This window comes from Equus quagga, chromosome 2, assembly GCF_021613505.1.
Source record: "Equus quagga isolate Etosha38 chromosome 2, UCLA_HA_Equagga_1.0, whole genome shotgun sequence".
Classification (NCBI taxonomy): Eukaryota; Metazoa; Chordata; class Mammalia; order Perissodactyla; family Equidae; genus Equus; species Equus quagga.
Window position 1 is genome coordinate 35958132 of NC_060268.1, and position 17188 is coordinate 35975319.

General features: G+C 42.1%; 1 protein-coding gene across 3 annotated transcripts in view; it reads left to right on the plus strand.

Annotated features, from left to right (window-relative positions):
• Positions 1-8150: 8150 nt before the first annotated feature.
• Positions 8151-17188, plus strand: part of SPRED1 (sprouty related EVH1 domain containing 1) — a 115345-nt gene continuing 106307 nt past the window's right edge. The window contains exon 1 of one of the 3 annotated variants that reach the window (XM_046653522.1): positions 8151-8331. In XM_046653522.1, coding sequence (XP_046509478.1) covers positions 8300-8331 — 32 coding nt within the window. In that variant the 5' untranslated portion in view covers positions 8151-8299. Of the gene's footprint in view, positions 8332-12658; positions 12760-16090; positions 16446-17188 lie in introns of those variants that run through there. The other 2 variants (XM_046653525.1, XM_046653524.1) reach the window with 2 other exon arrangements.

Here is a 17188-nt window from a genome sequence, read left to right on the forward strand (position 1 = left end):
TTATTCGTATCACATCTTGTCTTTTCTAAACATTTCCTTTTGCTTTTCCATGTCTCCCTAGCTAGACTGTAAGTTTCTGGAAAGCAGGCCTCACCCCAGCCCCTAGAGCTGTCCTGAAGATTCTGGCACCTACATGTGTTTGTATCCATCTGCTTCTCTCTAGCCCCTCACCAGTGCCCTAACTTTTCTCCCATATAGACCGTTACAACAGCCTTTTTACTGGTCTCCAATATCTTACAATATATCTAGAAAGACATGGAAAACCAAATGGAAACATTCGGATAACACGTTATACAAAACAGATAATAAAAATAACAATCTTTTTCCTCCAATACTGACATTTCCTTTACAGCTCTCCTCCTACCTCTATCACCTAAATTTCTGTATTCTGACTTTGAATCATAACTGTTAAACTATATATTATACACACACACATGCATGTTGCCAACACAAATAGAGGGCTGGAGGAGCCAATGTTGTATGTCAATGCAGGGTCTTAAGTTTTACTTTGTGTTGTTTTTAAGTTGAAATAGAGCAAATAGAAGTTGCAACAAAATGCAAAGTTTTAAGACTCCCTGAGTCGGTGGGGAAGAGCCACCAGGCTTTACATGCGCCTAACAGAGTGCGATAAAATCCAGTTAAAGTGTGATGTGGCAGAGTGGGACGAGGAAGGAACTTTCAGGTAAGTCAGAAAGAGAGTTGGAAAAAAGAAGGAATGTTCTTTCGGTAGGGATATGAGAGAAAAGAAGGAAATGGGGTTGAGAAGGAAAGGGGCGGCCCTCGAGGGCACATTCACCTGGCGGAGAGTCCTAGGACCGCACGGAGCTAGGAGTACATGGGAGGCTTAATCCACAGAGGACCCGAGATAACGTGTTGACTGGTCTAAGTCATAGACCAGAAGGAAGAGGCTGCAAGGAAATAGGAACAAAAGTCCTTTTGAGGGGCCAGGAAAAGGGCTAGAAATGATGATGGGAATCTCCTACTTTTGTATACTTGGAGGCTAGACAAGCCTGAAGAACAATATAGCTAGTCAGGGTCAGGAAGGGCCACTATTAGAGAGAAATAGATTATTTACAGCAAGGCTTCTTAATTTTAATGTGCAGATGAATCACCTGGGGATCTTATTAAAATGCAGATTATAATTCAGCAGGGCTGGGGTGAAGCCCAAGTGTTTGCATTCCTAACAAGCTCCCAGGTGAAGCTATGCTGCTTTGAGTAGCAAGGATTTACAATATCAAACGTGAGCATTTATAGCATTTTTACAAAATGAAGAAATCAATGAATTAGTGTTTCCCAGTAGATATCTTCTGTGGGTTTATCAAAGATTTTATTTATGAAATTATCCTCTCTTTTACCCTTAGTTGATGGCAATACAGAATTATCTGAGACCAAAAGAGGGAATATAGTGCCCCAGTTCAAACCAATAATCACATATTTGAGAGCATAACCATTGTTAGATGTCTATATTAATAATAAGATAACTACCTGTGTTGTTTATAGCAACGCATCTGCACTTTAAAGTGTCTAATAGAACTTTCTGTGATGACAGAAATGCCCCGTACCTGGACTGTCCAACATAGTAGCCACTAGGCATCTATGGCTATTGAAGACTTGAAATGTGCCTAGTACACCGAGGAGTAAATTTTTCATCATATTTATTTAAATTTAAATAGCCACAGATGGCTAGCGGTTGACATAATCATCAAAGCTGCAACCAGATGTTTTTTGCCTCTTGATGGAAGTGGTCTTCCTATCAAGGCTCTGGAATTAGCCACCAATTTACAAAAGAGACCCCAGGGTTTTCAGATCACACTTTGAGAACTGATGGTATAAGGGAATTTATCTACCAGGGTCCCACAGAAAGCAACTGGTAACAGCCAAGAATTTGAATGCTCTCTTTATCTAAAGTAGGTTCTCCTGCCAAGTCATCATCCACAGTAATAAGGACTTGAAATAGAAAGAATATCCCACCAAGGATCCTATCTTTGAGACGTTATATACAACATTAACACACACACGTGCGTGAACGCACACACATACACATACATGGGCTTTTAAAGGAGAAAATTTGAATTTGAGCTCTGGCCACATCCACACTAATATGTGATGTCTGGTAAGTCACCTAACCTCTCTGACCTTCAGTTCCCAATTCTCTCTGTAAATTGGAGTCAATAATACCCAGGAGGCAAGAGTGTGAGAAAGTGAGATTCTGAAGGGCATCATAAGTTTTAAAGTCCTATACAATGGCTAATTATTATTCACTGAAAGAGAAGTCAAATGCCACATTTAAAACAAAATCCAAGGAACTGCTTAGACTGTTTTGTTGGACTCAATTTGTATTGCAAGCACACGGCCTTGGAAATCTTACGCAATGGATATTTCAATCCTTCGTATTTGTTGTAATGGGATATAACCTTCAAGGAACGAGCATGCCAAAGCCATTCGGGAGAAGGATGGTAAGAGAGGAGTGCTTTATTTAGTAGTGTGGAGCCTGGTAAGCATCCTCCCTGCTAAGATTATACTGAAAATAAAGGAAATCGCAGACGGCTCATTTCCCTTGTACTGGCTGTAATCTTGTGGAAACTTCCTGTAAAAGGCAGTTATAGCATTAAAAGTAAACTGATTTCACACTCACCGGATACTACCAGACCAACAATTACAGTCCTCTGGGAGAAAAATAAAATAGCATACTTATCCTTTATACTTTGTATTAGTTTGGAAGAACATGGAAACCCTAGTGATGGAGAAACAGACTCATGCCAGAGGCAAGGAAACTATTTAGAAACATGGTTACCATTTAGTAATTCCACTGAGAGGCAGAGCTCATTAGCCAAGAGACTGGTTACACTAAAAAAAAAAAAAAAAAAAAAAAAAGATCATTCATTAAACAAAGTACAGCTTGAAAATAGAGTTCCCTTTGATCTAAGCACATATTAACTACAGTTTTAAAATACAAAATTTTAATAACATCTGCTAAGGGGTAATGTTAAGACTAAGTTTAGAAATGGAAACGTGAACATGTATTTTATGTACTCTTAGAACCTAACACGTTGGCATGGCTGTCACCTCTTTTGGCTTTTCAAATATAGAGATATCTGCTGAGAGCTTAATAGTGCAAGGGACAGTGTGTGTGAAATGCTGAACTGCAGTCGTGTTCCAGTAGCAATAGGAAGCCCGAGGGACCTCCGGATTTCCATCACACTGTCCATCAACCCAGCTTCATTTTTATACATCCATGAGACTTTAGCAGAATATTTCACTTGAAATGTCTCCGCTACTTAAAACCACTGCTGAAGAGAACACCAAAAAATATGAAATGCAGCCTCTGCCTTCAAGTCACTTAAAATTTAACTGGGAAAACAAACATAAACTTATAAAAAGTGGATTAGCCAAAAAAAAAATTTAAAAAAGATAGTTAGCAATATAACTATAATACAGTAAAGGCAAAAATAAAAGAATCTGAGAAGACAAATTCTGAGTTCATAAGAAAGATGATCATGACAGAGTGGTCTGGAAAGAGGGAGAAAGTCTTGAAGTGGAGCGCTACATGCCATCTGCTGGGGTTCCATGAGGACAGGTCCCCTTGCTGTGCTGGTGAACTGTGCTCTGACACCTACCTGGAACACAGAACCCACTGGTACTGTTTTAACTTGGATGATGTCCTATATTGGCTATTACTTGGCAGTTTGCTATTAGCCCACGGCTGCTTTCGATAATTAATTATTTATATCAGGTTGTTAAGTGGCTGTGGCTAATTCCTAAAGCTGAGGACAACAGTACCAAGAGCCACCTGTGAGCACCAGCTACTGTGACCAACCTCTTTCTCACAGACCCACCTGAGAAAACACCACTGAGCAAATACAAGTGTCCTCTGCCCTGCTGACCCCTGACATGGCTGTAGAATCCTTCTCGACTAGTGCTCATTGGGAGCCATACCAGCTGAATGGAGTTGGAACTTGAAGTGAAACTGTGCACTATATTCACCTTCTCACACAGCTTTTCAAGTCTTATTGGGTCCCCCTTCCCTCGCTGAACCAGCCCTCTGGCCTTGAGCAGTATGTACCTTGCCTATGATACACTTTAGGCCACCCTTTTTTGTGTTCTTCTGGAATAGAGGTTTCAGTTAGGGATGTGTTCAGAGATGGGGTGACACAAGTGGCTGCAAGGAAAGGAGGAGAAGACAGTGAAAGCCTAGAAGGACTCAGTGCCAGGCATACTTCTGAAAAAGCAGATTTGTCAGTTCCATTACAGATCTGCCAATCACAGTCTCGGGACTGGGGCCTAGGAATCTGCATTAAAGTAGTACTTGCAGTGTACTTTTAAAAAAACCTTTTTATTATGGAAAATTTCAAATATATAAAATAGTAAAGAGAATGTACTCATCATTGATCCATAACCAATCTTTTTTCATCTATATCCCCACCCACTGCTCCCTACTCCTCACTCCACTGGATTATTTTGAAGCAAATCTCAGACATCCTATCACTTCGCCTGTAAATATTTAGTATGTAGTTCTGAAAGATAAGGACTTAAAAAAATACAACCACAATATCAACACTTAAAAAAAATCCTTATTATCATCAATCTCAAGTTAGTGCTCATTTCCCCAGTTATCTCAAATTTTAAAATATTTGTTCAAATCTGGATCCAAATAAGATCTCACACACTGCATCTGGTTGCTACGTCTCTCATACTTCTTAAGGTCCGGACACTGGAATAGACCAGGACAGGCCTCTTGAATTTAGGGCAGCTACTGATGGAAAGACTAGAAGGCCCCTGTGCTCTCAGCCTCATCATAGGATCATTTCTGACTGTTTCAGGGTAGAGCACTTAGAGCTCTGGCCAGACCAAGATCGTGTTTTAAAAGCTGGTAAGATCTTCAACAACTGGGTGAGAAGAGAGAGCTACGAATGTACCCTTAAAGAGAAGGGCACATAGGTGTCCCGAGAATGGCACGGAGAACACCAAAGGAAAAGAACAGTTTGGTGACTGCTTCGCGGTCACGGGGTTGGGAACAATCTAAAAAGCATTAGTTGGGGTATTCATCATATCTTTCCCCTTCAGGTAAATAATGTGTGTGAAAGTGGCCAGCACAGTGTCTTGCATATGACAGCTAAGGTGCTTTTCATATTTTCTCCCAAAGCCTCTAATTGATAATTTCTCTGATGTACTTGAATCTCAAACTGATGCAAAACTTCTTCAACAGAAAAGGGGGCCTTTGCACGTGACCCAACTTTCCTCGTACTTAGTTAATCATAATGACTTTGAGAGCGATCATTTATTGATGGCTTATTGAGGGCCAGGCCATGTGTCCATACAGGAGAAAACTGCTAGTTATTTGTTGAATGAATGAACAAGCCTACTGAAAGCTTTCCTTTTAACCTTCAGACCAACGGCCACCACCTTGTCATGGAGTTTACTAATATCTCCATTTTACAAAGTCATTCTAAGAGCTGGGATGTATGTATTGAGCTCTTAACCTGTTCAAGTGCTTCATGTATATTATTACCTCATTAATCAATACATCAGCTTTATGAGTTAGGTACTATTGTCCCCATTTTATACAGGCACACAGTTTAGGTAATTAATCTAGAACACACAAATTATAACCGATGGGACTTGATTCAAATCTGAGCAGCCAAAGTGGTTAGCAGTGGCATTGGACAGAGAGCAGGCCAGCACCAACACTCAGCCAGCTGCAGTTTTTTTCGCAGGAAAACGCAGGTTCAGAGGTCATCTCTGTCTATTGCGGATCCCCTCACCTCTTTCTGTCACCAACTTTGTCCCTTCTTCCCTTTGAGCATGGGCGATGCTGCTGCCAAGGCAGGAAGGAAGAGTTACATAAAGAAACCTCAGGAATCAATGGGATGGTTTTTTGGGCAGACTGACTGGTTTAGTTCCTTTATTTACTGGTCAAACGTTTATTAAGCATCTACTTTGTGCAAAACACTGTCAACAGGCTGGTGTACGCGCTCCGGAGAAGAGCAGTCCTGAAACTCCCAGGAGACGGATGGCAGAAGAGGAGGGCTGGCTTGTTTGGGAGGGTCTCCCACTTTCTTCTTCCTCAGGAAACGTTCTACCCCTCAAGCTGGCAGGAGCAGCCACCTTCATTCTCAGGTCGCACAAACCTGAGAGTGAAGAGAATAGCATTGCACACAGAGCTAGGCTGATATCTAGGGAGATGCGTCAGAAACTTGGGATTCAGTCCCCCAGGCTGGATCAAGTATAGGCTGGCTTTCTAGGTAGAGAAGAGAGAACAGAATTTACAGAGCCAGGAGCTCTGAGTCCTCCAGTCGGGCAGACCCTAGACTCTAGCCCGCAACTCCAGCAGGTTTCTGTGCAAAAACCTTTTGAGATGAATGCATACATTGTCCTCTAACATGCAAACGTGACAGCTGCCTATTCAATAATCGTTCCTCCTCCATTTAGAGCAGTTCGTGCCACAGAGGCATCTTCTGCGCTATAGTTATGCAACCTCACTCGCAGCGGGAGTTATTTCCTGTGCTTCTGGCTGCGCCAGATTCATGTAACACGCCTACCCCGGGCTTCAATGGAAGTCGTTCTCCATTAACAACCTCTCTAGCTTTCAGAGATGAATGCCCTGCACTGCATACTCCTTGCGCAGTAAGAATCCAACGTATTAAAACTAACTCTTTCTCTGTCTGTCTTTAACACACACACACACACACACACACACTCCCGCTGTGCATGCAGCTAGGGGACTGCAGCAATGCAACCAGAGGGACAGCAGGCGGAGCTCTCTTGGTACAGTCCCTCCCTCTAACCCCCACCAACTAAAGATGAACTCATGCCAGTTCCATTCTTTGCTCTGCAAGGAAAACACACACAGGCACACACACGCGCGCGCGGCAGAACAGAGGAGCCTCCAATTTCCTTCCTGAGCACACTGTCATCCTAGCCTCTTCGTCCAAACACCCCGGAGATTCCAAAACGAGGAACGGGGAGCAGCGCGCCGCAACAATGCAACCTCCCCAGCAGCTCCCCGTGCAGCTCGCACCCCCGCCCCCTTTCGCAGCGTGCCAAGAGTTTGGAGCGCGCGCACGCACACCGAGCGCGGTGCTGGCGTATCCCTCCGCCTCCCTCCTCCTCTCCCCGCTCGGCGGCTCGACAACGATTTGGGAAATGAAGGGAGGAGGGAACTATTTTCCTGAAACTTGCTATGCTGCACACGACTTCGAGTTGCAGTGATTCGCCCGGAGGCCGCAGCTCGGAGTCCTCCTCCCCACACGCCCTCGCAGCTCGGGCGCCTCGCTCGGCAAGCCCGCCCCGAGCCCGCTCTGGCCTCCGGGGCACGCCAGCGTCCGGGAGAAGTCGCCAGGGACTACTTCGCCTCCCTCTCCCGCGGGCACCCCTGGTTCGGGCCGCGGCGGCGGAAGGAGCGGGCGGCGTGAGCGCTTCCGCCGCCCCCCTCGCGCTCCCCTCTAGCGGGCGTGAGGAGCTGGCCCGCCGCGCTGCTGCTGGGCACGGCTGCCGGGGCCCCCGCGGCTGCGCTCCCCACTCGCCCGCCGCGGCTCGGGACCCTGCCCCGCGGCGCGCCCGTTCTCCTCCGGCCGGGGCGGGGGCGATCGGCTCGGCGGCCCCAGCCTCCCGCCGCCCCCTCCTCCCGCCTCTGGACTCGTCCGGGCTGGAGCGTGTCTGGAGGAATCCGTTGCGGTGAGGCCCGTCGCCGGGTCTGCTCGCGCCTGAGGACCGCCCCGGTCGCCAGCGGGGGCTGAGCGGGCAGCGGCGGCGAGGCGGGAGATGGTGGGGTGGGCTCCGGCGGGACCGCGCCGCCGCCGCCCGGAGCCTGGGCTCGGCACCCCCCCGCCAGCCCCCACCGAGCGGAGCTCTGCTTCCTCCTCGCCGCATCCCTGAGGGAAGCGCCGCCTCTGCTCCCGGGTTCTCCGCCCGCCCGCTCCTTCCTGGCCGGACCCCGCCGCGCTCCACCCCAGCGGCCGGAGCAGCCGCTCTCCAGTCCGCCTCGCAGCCCCCCGGCCGGCCTGGTTTCCTTCCCACCCACCCTCCTCGGATCCCCTGGCTGGACGCTGAGGCGGGGGAAGAGGCTGGGGTCGCCACGGCCGAGGTTGTTGCCGCCACCCCCCTGCGGGGGTGGCCGGGGTTCCCGGCTGGGGGGGCCCCGTTCCGGGTGAGGCATCCACCATGGTGAGGCCCCTGAGCCGCTGCCCCCGCGCCCCCCCGGCCGCCACTGCCTCCTGCCCCTCGGTGCTGCTGCTGCTGCTGCTGCTCCTCCGCCTGCTGTTGCTCCTCCATCTCCAGATCGGATCACGGTGAGGGAAAGATGAGCGAGGAGACGGCGACTTCTGACAACGAGTAAGCGCCTCATTGATCTTGATTCCTCGCCCCCCCCAACCCTCCTCCCCCTCATCGTTCCTCAGCACTCCCCCAGACCCCTCGGAGACTCGGGTGCCGGAAAGCTTGCAGCCCTGAGAGAGTTCGGTGCATCTTGTTCTGGAGAGAACATTTCATTTCTTGAGCCATTTTACTTAATGGCAGCAAACCCACCCCCCACCCCCCGCGTTTAATTGTTTTCTTCTGAGGGAGGGCATTGAGTGTTGGGGTGGGATGGCAATTATTGTCCGTGAGATGGAGTGATGTGGATGGATGGAGGCGGGGTAGAAATTACCCCTGAGCCTGGAAGACCCCTGGCCTGTCCTTTTTCTTCTTAGCATGCCAATCATCACCCCCTGAATATCCATCCTGCTTCCTTTATAGCTATTTCACTTGGAAACTAACGTGTGGGAGCACCTTCTGCAGCAAACTGCTCTTGAATCTTAATTCGATGAGTCAGTGACTGTTAAATACCGATTAAGCCTCCCCCCTCCCCCCCCTTTTAAACTTATGACCTGTAAGATTCTTGCAAAAAATGGGGCTAGGGAAACATTTTTAGCGTTTAATAGCATTAAGGACACCTGGAGTGTGGGAGATGTGGAACTATTATATTTTACCTTTGCGAATACCGGACATGTCTTGATTAGGAGCATAGAAGAATTTTGAATGCTAATTTTTTTATTCTTTGGCTATGTTGAAACACACCATTTACGTTGATCTAACAGTGTTTTACATTGTTGAACATGTTGATGGCTTCATTCATTAACTTCTAGAACATCCCGGTTTAATTTTTGTTTATTTGGGCTGTCCTTAATGTTTTTCAAACGAAATACTTTGCCTTTTAGATATTTTGCTTTGACATAACAGCCGCCTGGAGGACTAATGGTGCACTAACAGTTTTCTTTGAGATGGGATTTAATTCCATGCAGAATATTAGCAGCCTTTTTCTTGTAATTAAGTTCCAATTTTGTTTATCTTTGGAGGGTTGGAAAGAGTTAAGTGAGTTAGGACTAGTCCTAGGAGGCATTCCTTTAAATGAAGTGCATTCCTCGAGTCAGACCGTTTTGAGAAAACTTTAAAGTCCAAAACCTAGGCCTATTTAACATAAAATAGCTTGAGAAATGCCCAGCAGCGTTTCTCCTCCCCCCGCCGCCCCCCCAGCACGCTCTTCTGCTGAGCGGCTGTGGGAGAAGGTAGATTGCTGCAGTGTCGGTGCAGTCTGGAAGCAGAAGTGGCCGCCATGTTCTCTCTCTTTTTGTGAATCGCCCTCATTTGCATAGCACACTCTTCATTCATAAAAAAATAATTAAACATCCTTCACCTTGGACATCTTGAAAGAATTTCCCAAGAAAAAAATTCGAAGCTTGACTCTCGGTCTTCATGTAGATTTCTGAGTTCAGGCAGTAAGGAGAATTCGAAGTTCTAGGTTAAATTCAAAAACCTACGCACACACAAACAACTACCCCTGTTCTCAGAATGTTGACACAGTTATGTGGGAAATATCAGTTCGGGGAGGTGCTGGGATCACGTGATTGCCTCCATTCATAAAATACCTGGCTGTCCATTCACAGTGCAGTACACTGTCTCGTTGCCTTCCGCAGATTAGACCTACTTTGAGAGAGATCAAGAAGTATCTCAGATAACGCTGAGTTAGGAGAAAAACTGCTAAAAATCCTGAACGGAATAACAATAATTTCTACTGGTATCTTTTTTTAAGAAAGTAGCCTGGATCAAAGTTCTATTTTAGAGATGGGCCAAGACTAATTACGATATTTAAAGTAAAATATTGAATACCTCCTTTTGGGATGCAGCAAATGAGGGAATGTGAATTGACGAGTGTAAAATATATTGTTTCTAGATGGGGTCTTTTTGTAATACTTACCATGGACAAATTGAGGGTGCAAGTTTTTGGTGTAGTGCTATCTGTGGGTGATTCTGCTGTTACACTAAAAATTTGTAAATATTCCCAGTAGTTTGATTCCAAAGATGTTGATATTTGAAACACTTAATGGCAATTTTTACTGGGGGGCTTACTTCTTTTTTTTGTTTTTTTTTTTTACTTAGTATGGGACAATTTGGAAATTACTCACCCAGATTTTTAGAATTCTGTTTTCACAAATTTATCCTGTTTTATTAATTTATATTCTAGGGTCTTTGTTATATTAGTTTTGGTAGGACAAGAGTAATATGTTTTAGCATATGATATTTCACTATGAGATATTAACTCTTAATGGGGATAAACTCTTGGGGGAGTTTAAGTTTTTTTTATTTTAGAAAGTGATCATCTGGTAATCAGTTTTATTAGAGCCAACATTGTTTGTGCATTAACTAAACCACAAAGAATGAACTTCTTTGGAATGTACCTTTTATTCCGATAATTTGTATATCTCATCTTTAATATGTAAAATAATGTTTTGAAATGGCAATTTATCATTTATGATCATATAATGAAGAAACAGAAGAGATCTATTATGGCAGACACCCCTACAGCCTTAGTGTGATTTAAAACTGCCCTGAAATATGGATTTTATTTGGACCTTCTGTATATATTTTCTTCCTTTTTTTTTTTTTTAAAGCCACAGTGAACAGGAATTTAATTACAGTACAGACTGTTCTTAACACTCGAATGTTTTTTCACCTGATTTCAATCTTTAAAAAGTTAAATCACCAGTATCTTTGGAAACGGTTACCCTTTCTAGATAGCTGTTGTGGAAAAATCCAGTAAGGCCTTCAGAGGCTGCATTTTGAAATTCTCTAGTACATGCTCTATTATTTGAAATTAGAGTTCTGTGTAGGGATAGAAAGCTCTCAGAGGCTGATTGTGAGTATATATTTAATCAAGAACTAGTGAAGGATCTGTTATGTGTAAGACTTTGTCTTATGCTATGCCAAACTTGGGGAAGGTGTGCTAAAAGTCTGCTTTTCTTTTCCAGTCTTCATTAGGAACTGGAACTGCATTAAAAGTACCATTCTAAAAAATAATTCCCTTCATGCAAGAGTAATGGTTTATTTCAGATAATGTACAAAATGGTCTTTAAAGTGAATAAGTAATAATAATTTAGGATTTGCATTTCTACCACACATAACAGTAAATCTTAACATTTGGTATGTAATTAAACCTTTCTTTTCCTATGGTGTTGACGAGGAATTGTATTTATTTGTTGGATTTTTATTATGTGCCAGGCACTGTGATACTTTACACACGTATTATGTAATTTATACATGTGTGTTCTCAGCAGAGTGGAGTTGCGTACTATCATATCCTAATATATTGTGAATATTTTCCTATGTCATTATTTCCTAGAACATAGTTTTTAATGGGTACATTATATTCAGTGTATAGCATACATTAGTTTTAATCAGTCTGCTGTTGCTGGGTATTTCTGTTATTTCTGAACAATGCTGCATTTGATCCTGAGTTCTGTCTTCATCCAGATCTATTACTTTTTTCTTGACATAGTCTGGGGATGGAGTTTTAAAAAAAAGCAAATTTTAAATTGCCCTCTAGAAAAGAAAAAACTCAGTGTATGAGAGTACTTATGCCTTGAAATGTCCAGTTCTCTTTCAGAAAATTTTTGCCAGTTTTGAAGGTGGAAATGAGATCTCATTCCTATTTTTAAAATGTGCTGGATGGTAAAATGAAATCAATTTTTTAAAAAAACAAAAAACTTGTTAGGTTGTTTTTGGGCAGCTGGACTGTTTTTAAATACTATATTATAAATGGAATTGATCATACAAAAGGCATTTGCAGGTAATTTATTTATCTCCTAGCAACTTTTATGCGGTGTAGTATAATACACAGAGTGTTGGACTTAGAACTGGGAGATATGTTTCTGTCTTAGCTGTCACTGGTTTATTCTGCGATTCTGGGTAAGTGACAGCCTCCGTGGGTCTCGGTTTACTCATTTGTAAATCAAGGAATTTGAACTAAGCATCAGTGTGGGCCCTTCCTGGGCTAAATTACCCTAAAGTAATACAGTGATAGACACATTGCAAGTCACTAGATGTATAACATACACATTTTTAATTGATTACTTTTATGATATTGTTTTTGACATTTAAGTAAATGAGAGACTTCCAGTAGAGATCTGGTAGGATGATAAAGTAAAAGCATGAATTTTGAGGAACCAAGATAAAAAATTTGGAAACAGTTGGTACAGTCATAATTTTTTTAAGACTTTCTTATTTTAGCCTTAAAAGCCATGTGTCTTTGGTAATATATGTATACGTCACAGACAGAGAACTTTGTAATGCTCTTTTTTTTTTTTTTTTTTTTTTAAATAAATATGGCCTGTGGGTGAATAAGTGAGCAAAAGGCTGTTGGGCTTAAACACCAACTTGAGTAGTTCTGAGAGGAATATGCTAACAAGATACCAGCCCTCATGCCTTATTGGCCAAGAAGTATCAGAAGTAAGTCTTTTCATTTGATTATTCATACAAATCATATTAATCTAACACTAAGCGATAACTTTACATTTAATTAGTTTAAGAAGTTAATGTAGATGGCTTTTTTCATTGTTTAATATTTAGATTTAATTAGCTGTTTATGCAAGTTTTGTGTTATAGCTGCATCTTATTTTAGAGTCCAGAACCAAAGTCATGGACAAATGCCTGCAGTGTTGTTTCTGTGGCACTCAGAATGGTTTGAAATGAAAAAACAATTATTGATGTATTTCCGTTTAAATAGAGTTCGTTACTTTTGTTAAAACATAGTTCATTAGTAATGAATTTTGGGGGCCGGCCGGGTGGCACAGCAGTTAAGGTCAGATGTTCCGCTTCGGCGGCCCGGGCTTCACAGGTTCGGATCTCAGGTGCGGACCTATGCCCCGCTTGTCAAGCTGTGCTGTGGCAGGTGTCCCACGTAAAACAGAGGAAGATGGGCACGGATGTTAGCTCAGGGCTAATCTTCCTAGAAAAAAAAAAAGTATCAAAAAGTAATGAATCTTAGACTGACGTGTTAAATAGCTTTAGACATAGTGTTCTTAGAATTTAGAGTGTTTTTGCTAATCTCTAACTGAAACTCGTTTATATTCGTAATTGAAAGAAATGCCAACAAATGATCGCAGCATTATGTATGGGTACTTGTGACAGCAGTTGTCTTAGTTTCCTAGAGCTGCCATAACAAAAGTACGTACCTCAAACTGGATGGCTTAAAACAACGGAAATTTATTGCATCACATTTCTCGAGTTTGGAATTCCAAAATCAAGGTGTTGGCAGGGCCATGGTCCCTCTGAAACCAGTAGTGGAATCCTTCCTTGCCTCTTCCTAGCTTCTGCTTGATGGCAGTCTTTGGTATTTCTTGGCTGGCAGCTGCCTAATTCCATTCTCTGCCTTCATCATCACATGGTGTTCTCTCTGTGTGTCTCTGTTTTCACCTGGCGATCTTCTTGTAAGGACTCAAGTCGTTATTGGGTTAGGAGCTCACTCTATGCCAGTATGCCCTTCTCTTAACTAATTACCCCTGCAGCAACCCTATTCTAAATAAGGTCTTGTTCTCAGGTACTGGGAGTTAGTACCAAACATATTTTTTTGGAGGGATACAGTTCAACCTGATACCCAGTAGAAATTAGATTTTTTTTTTTATAGTACAGTTGCTGTTCAGTTATTACAGATATCTTGAAATAGCACAGTCATCACAAATTTGAAATTATTATCGTTATTAAACCATTGCTAGAGCTTGTATTTTAATATATATATATGTATTTTTTTTTTTTTTGGTGAGGAAGATTCACTCTGAGCTGACATCCATTGCCAACCTTCCTTTTTTTTTTGCTTGAGGAAGATTATCCCTGAGCTAACATCTGTGCCAGTCTTCCTCTATTTTGTGTGTGGAGGCATCCCACACATGAGTGGAGCAGGTCCGCACCGGGGATCCGAACCTGTGAACCTGGGCCCTGGGAGAGGAGCATGTGGAACTTTAACCACTTTGCCTCGGGGCTGGCCCCTTAATATTTTAATAAAGCACATTATATTACTATATCAAAATAAAACATATTTTGATAATCATTTTGTTGCTTTCTTTTGTAATCCTATGTATTTTGTTTTAAGCTTTTAATACTGTTCTGAGAATGGAGGCCATAGGCGTTACTAGACTCCTGAAGAGGTCAGTGGCACAAAGGTTAAAAATCTCCCGCTGTAGACTGAGGCCCAGAAGGCCGAACACAGAGATAGAGATATAAAATAGGAAGATTAAGAAACATGAAGGATAAAATGAACAAGTCCAGCATAGAGTTAACAGTTCCAAAAGAAGAGATAATGGAAGAGAGGAAATATTCAGAGATAATGGCTGAGAAATTTCAAGAAGTAGCAAATCAAACCCAATTCAGTGAACTGAAAACAAAACAAAGCCTCACAGTCAGACCGGGTTTGTCTTGAGATTGCAAGAATGGATCAACATGAGAAAATCAATGTCGTTTATCACCTTGGAAGATTAAGGAGGAGAAGTGATACAGTCTTAAATGCCAGAAATGCAATATTGTCATCCATCTCTACCTGTAATATGGAAGTAAATGTTCATAACTTACAGATTTATACTATAAATGTTCGTAAATATAGGTTTATATTACTTTTCTCCTCCGTAGAATTTTAGCCTTTTTGGTTTCTCTGATTTAAAATGAAAGTGCTGGATTTGGTCAACTTTAGGATTTCTTTTAGTTGAAGAGTTCTAGAATCGTAAGTGATTTTGTTTGTACTTCCAAAATCTACATTTAGTGTATTATTCCTGTTACTCATAAGTGTAGGATGGACTGGTGCAAATTACTTTCTATCTGAAATTTTTGAATTATCTTGGGAGGCATTTTCTTTCTGCATTTAGATGCAAAGAATAAGCTTTAGTAAATTCAAGAGTAATTGCAAATTAGATTTTAATCTAATATCAGTTGTGTATTTTATTTCTAAATTTTATCTATATAACAGGGATTATAGTTTAGATAAAGGCAATTATCGCTTGGAATGTAGAATGTCATTGTTTTCCTGGTCAGATTTAATGATACTATTGCATATGATTAGATGCATCTTGTTTGTTCACTTGGTTAAAGATTCCTTTCACAAATAACACAGTATTTGTTAATGACTTCTCTGTATTAGTATCCTATAGTAAGATTACTAAAAATTTAGGTGGAATTCAGTGAATTGTGACTTTTCTGATGCTACTTTTTTCAAAGTTATTGAAAGTTTCACCAGATTAGAGTATTTTGTTAATTTTGTCATAAAGTCACCAACTTTTTTTTACTGTTGTATATTACATTGATATTTTGCGATTGGAATTAGGGATCAGTTCTGGGTTTGCACCCTTGATAATATGTAAAAGCATTTCAGAATTTTAGTTGCTGAATTACATATATATGGATTTGTTTGTTTTTCAGGACAGATCCATTAGTAACTTTTTCTTCAGGAATTTCGGTTTAGTGACATTTGAGTGTCTGCGAGGCACTTGACTTCTCCTTGGCCCTCGAGATAGAAAGATAAGTAAAACCTGATAACTGCTTTCACTATCCAACAAGGGAACTAGATCCCTCTGAAATGTGATAAGTGCTCTGCTTATGAAGTTCTTCAGGGCTCAAGGAGAAAGTGATGCTGCCTGGGGATGGATGGCAGGTTGGGAGCTGTGTGTGAGGGAAGGCTTCAGAAAAGAGGTGGCATTTTAGGAATCAACCAGAGAGGAGGGCAATGGAAAGGGGAAGGGCATTCCAAGAAGAGAGGGAAAAAATAAAACAAAAACAAGCTTAAAAGGAGAAAAGGAAAGTTTGTTTGAAAAAAGTAGCTTTCTGAATACACTTGTTTGAAGGAGTGGTGGGGGGATAAGAAAAGCATTGGGGGCCAGATTGTGAGTAATCTAGGTTTGTGCTTAATATGTATCAGCACCCTTGGGGCAAAGGGTGGTGGCTAGGACTGGAGCGTGAGACCCACAGATGTATGTGACAGAAGCTTCTGGAAATCAGTTTTTCTTGCAAAGTTGAGGAAAATGTATTTAACTGGTCAGTAATAACGTTAATTTTGAACAGAGTTCCCATTAATTTTTCAGATAAAGGACTAAGAGTTCAAAGAAAATTTGTTTTTCAAGATATCCTCCCTCACTCTTCACCAAAACTCTGAGGTCAGTAAGGATGCTTAATGAAAACCAGCTTAAGTTTATCATGTAGGCAGTGGGGAACCATTATTTTAAGTGAGAGAGGGATATCAAATTTGTGTAGAAAGCTGAATACTGGGACTTATTTGGGCCATTGATTCGAGGCAGAAAAAAATGAACTATAATTGATGAGGAAGCTTGCATAAGGCAAAACATGGCTGGAAGTGGTGCATTTGGAACGGTTGGGAATGAATTGGTGAGGCAGTTCAGATGTCCAGTAAGAATGATTACTTGATTGTGAAGGAAGGAGTAGGAAGAGTGTGGAATGACTGCAACATTTTAAATTTGGGCTGCTGTGATGGTTTTAAATGGAAAGAGGCAGAGAAGGTTTTTGATGGGAAAATAACTCAATTTTGATGTTTTTTAAGTTTGTAGTTTCATGTCCTAGGTATCAAGGAGAAAATGTCTCATAAGGCATTTTAACTACATGTAGTTTTGGTGCCTAAAGAAGGTTATGAATGTAGGGTTAGAGGTGACGTCTTCAGCGTATGTAATCGTTGAAGCCAGTGGAAAATTGCCCAAGGAGAATATTATGTAGTAATGGAAAGAACAGCAAGAAACAGCAGCCTTTTTAAGGCAGACTAAGATGAGACACTAAAAGACGACAAGTCTTGAGAGGTAGCAGAGTTCAGAGGAAAGTATTAAAGACAGAATAGGAAGTGATGAAGTGGAGACAGCAAAGAGTAAGATGATACTCATTCAGGGGGAAG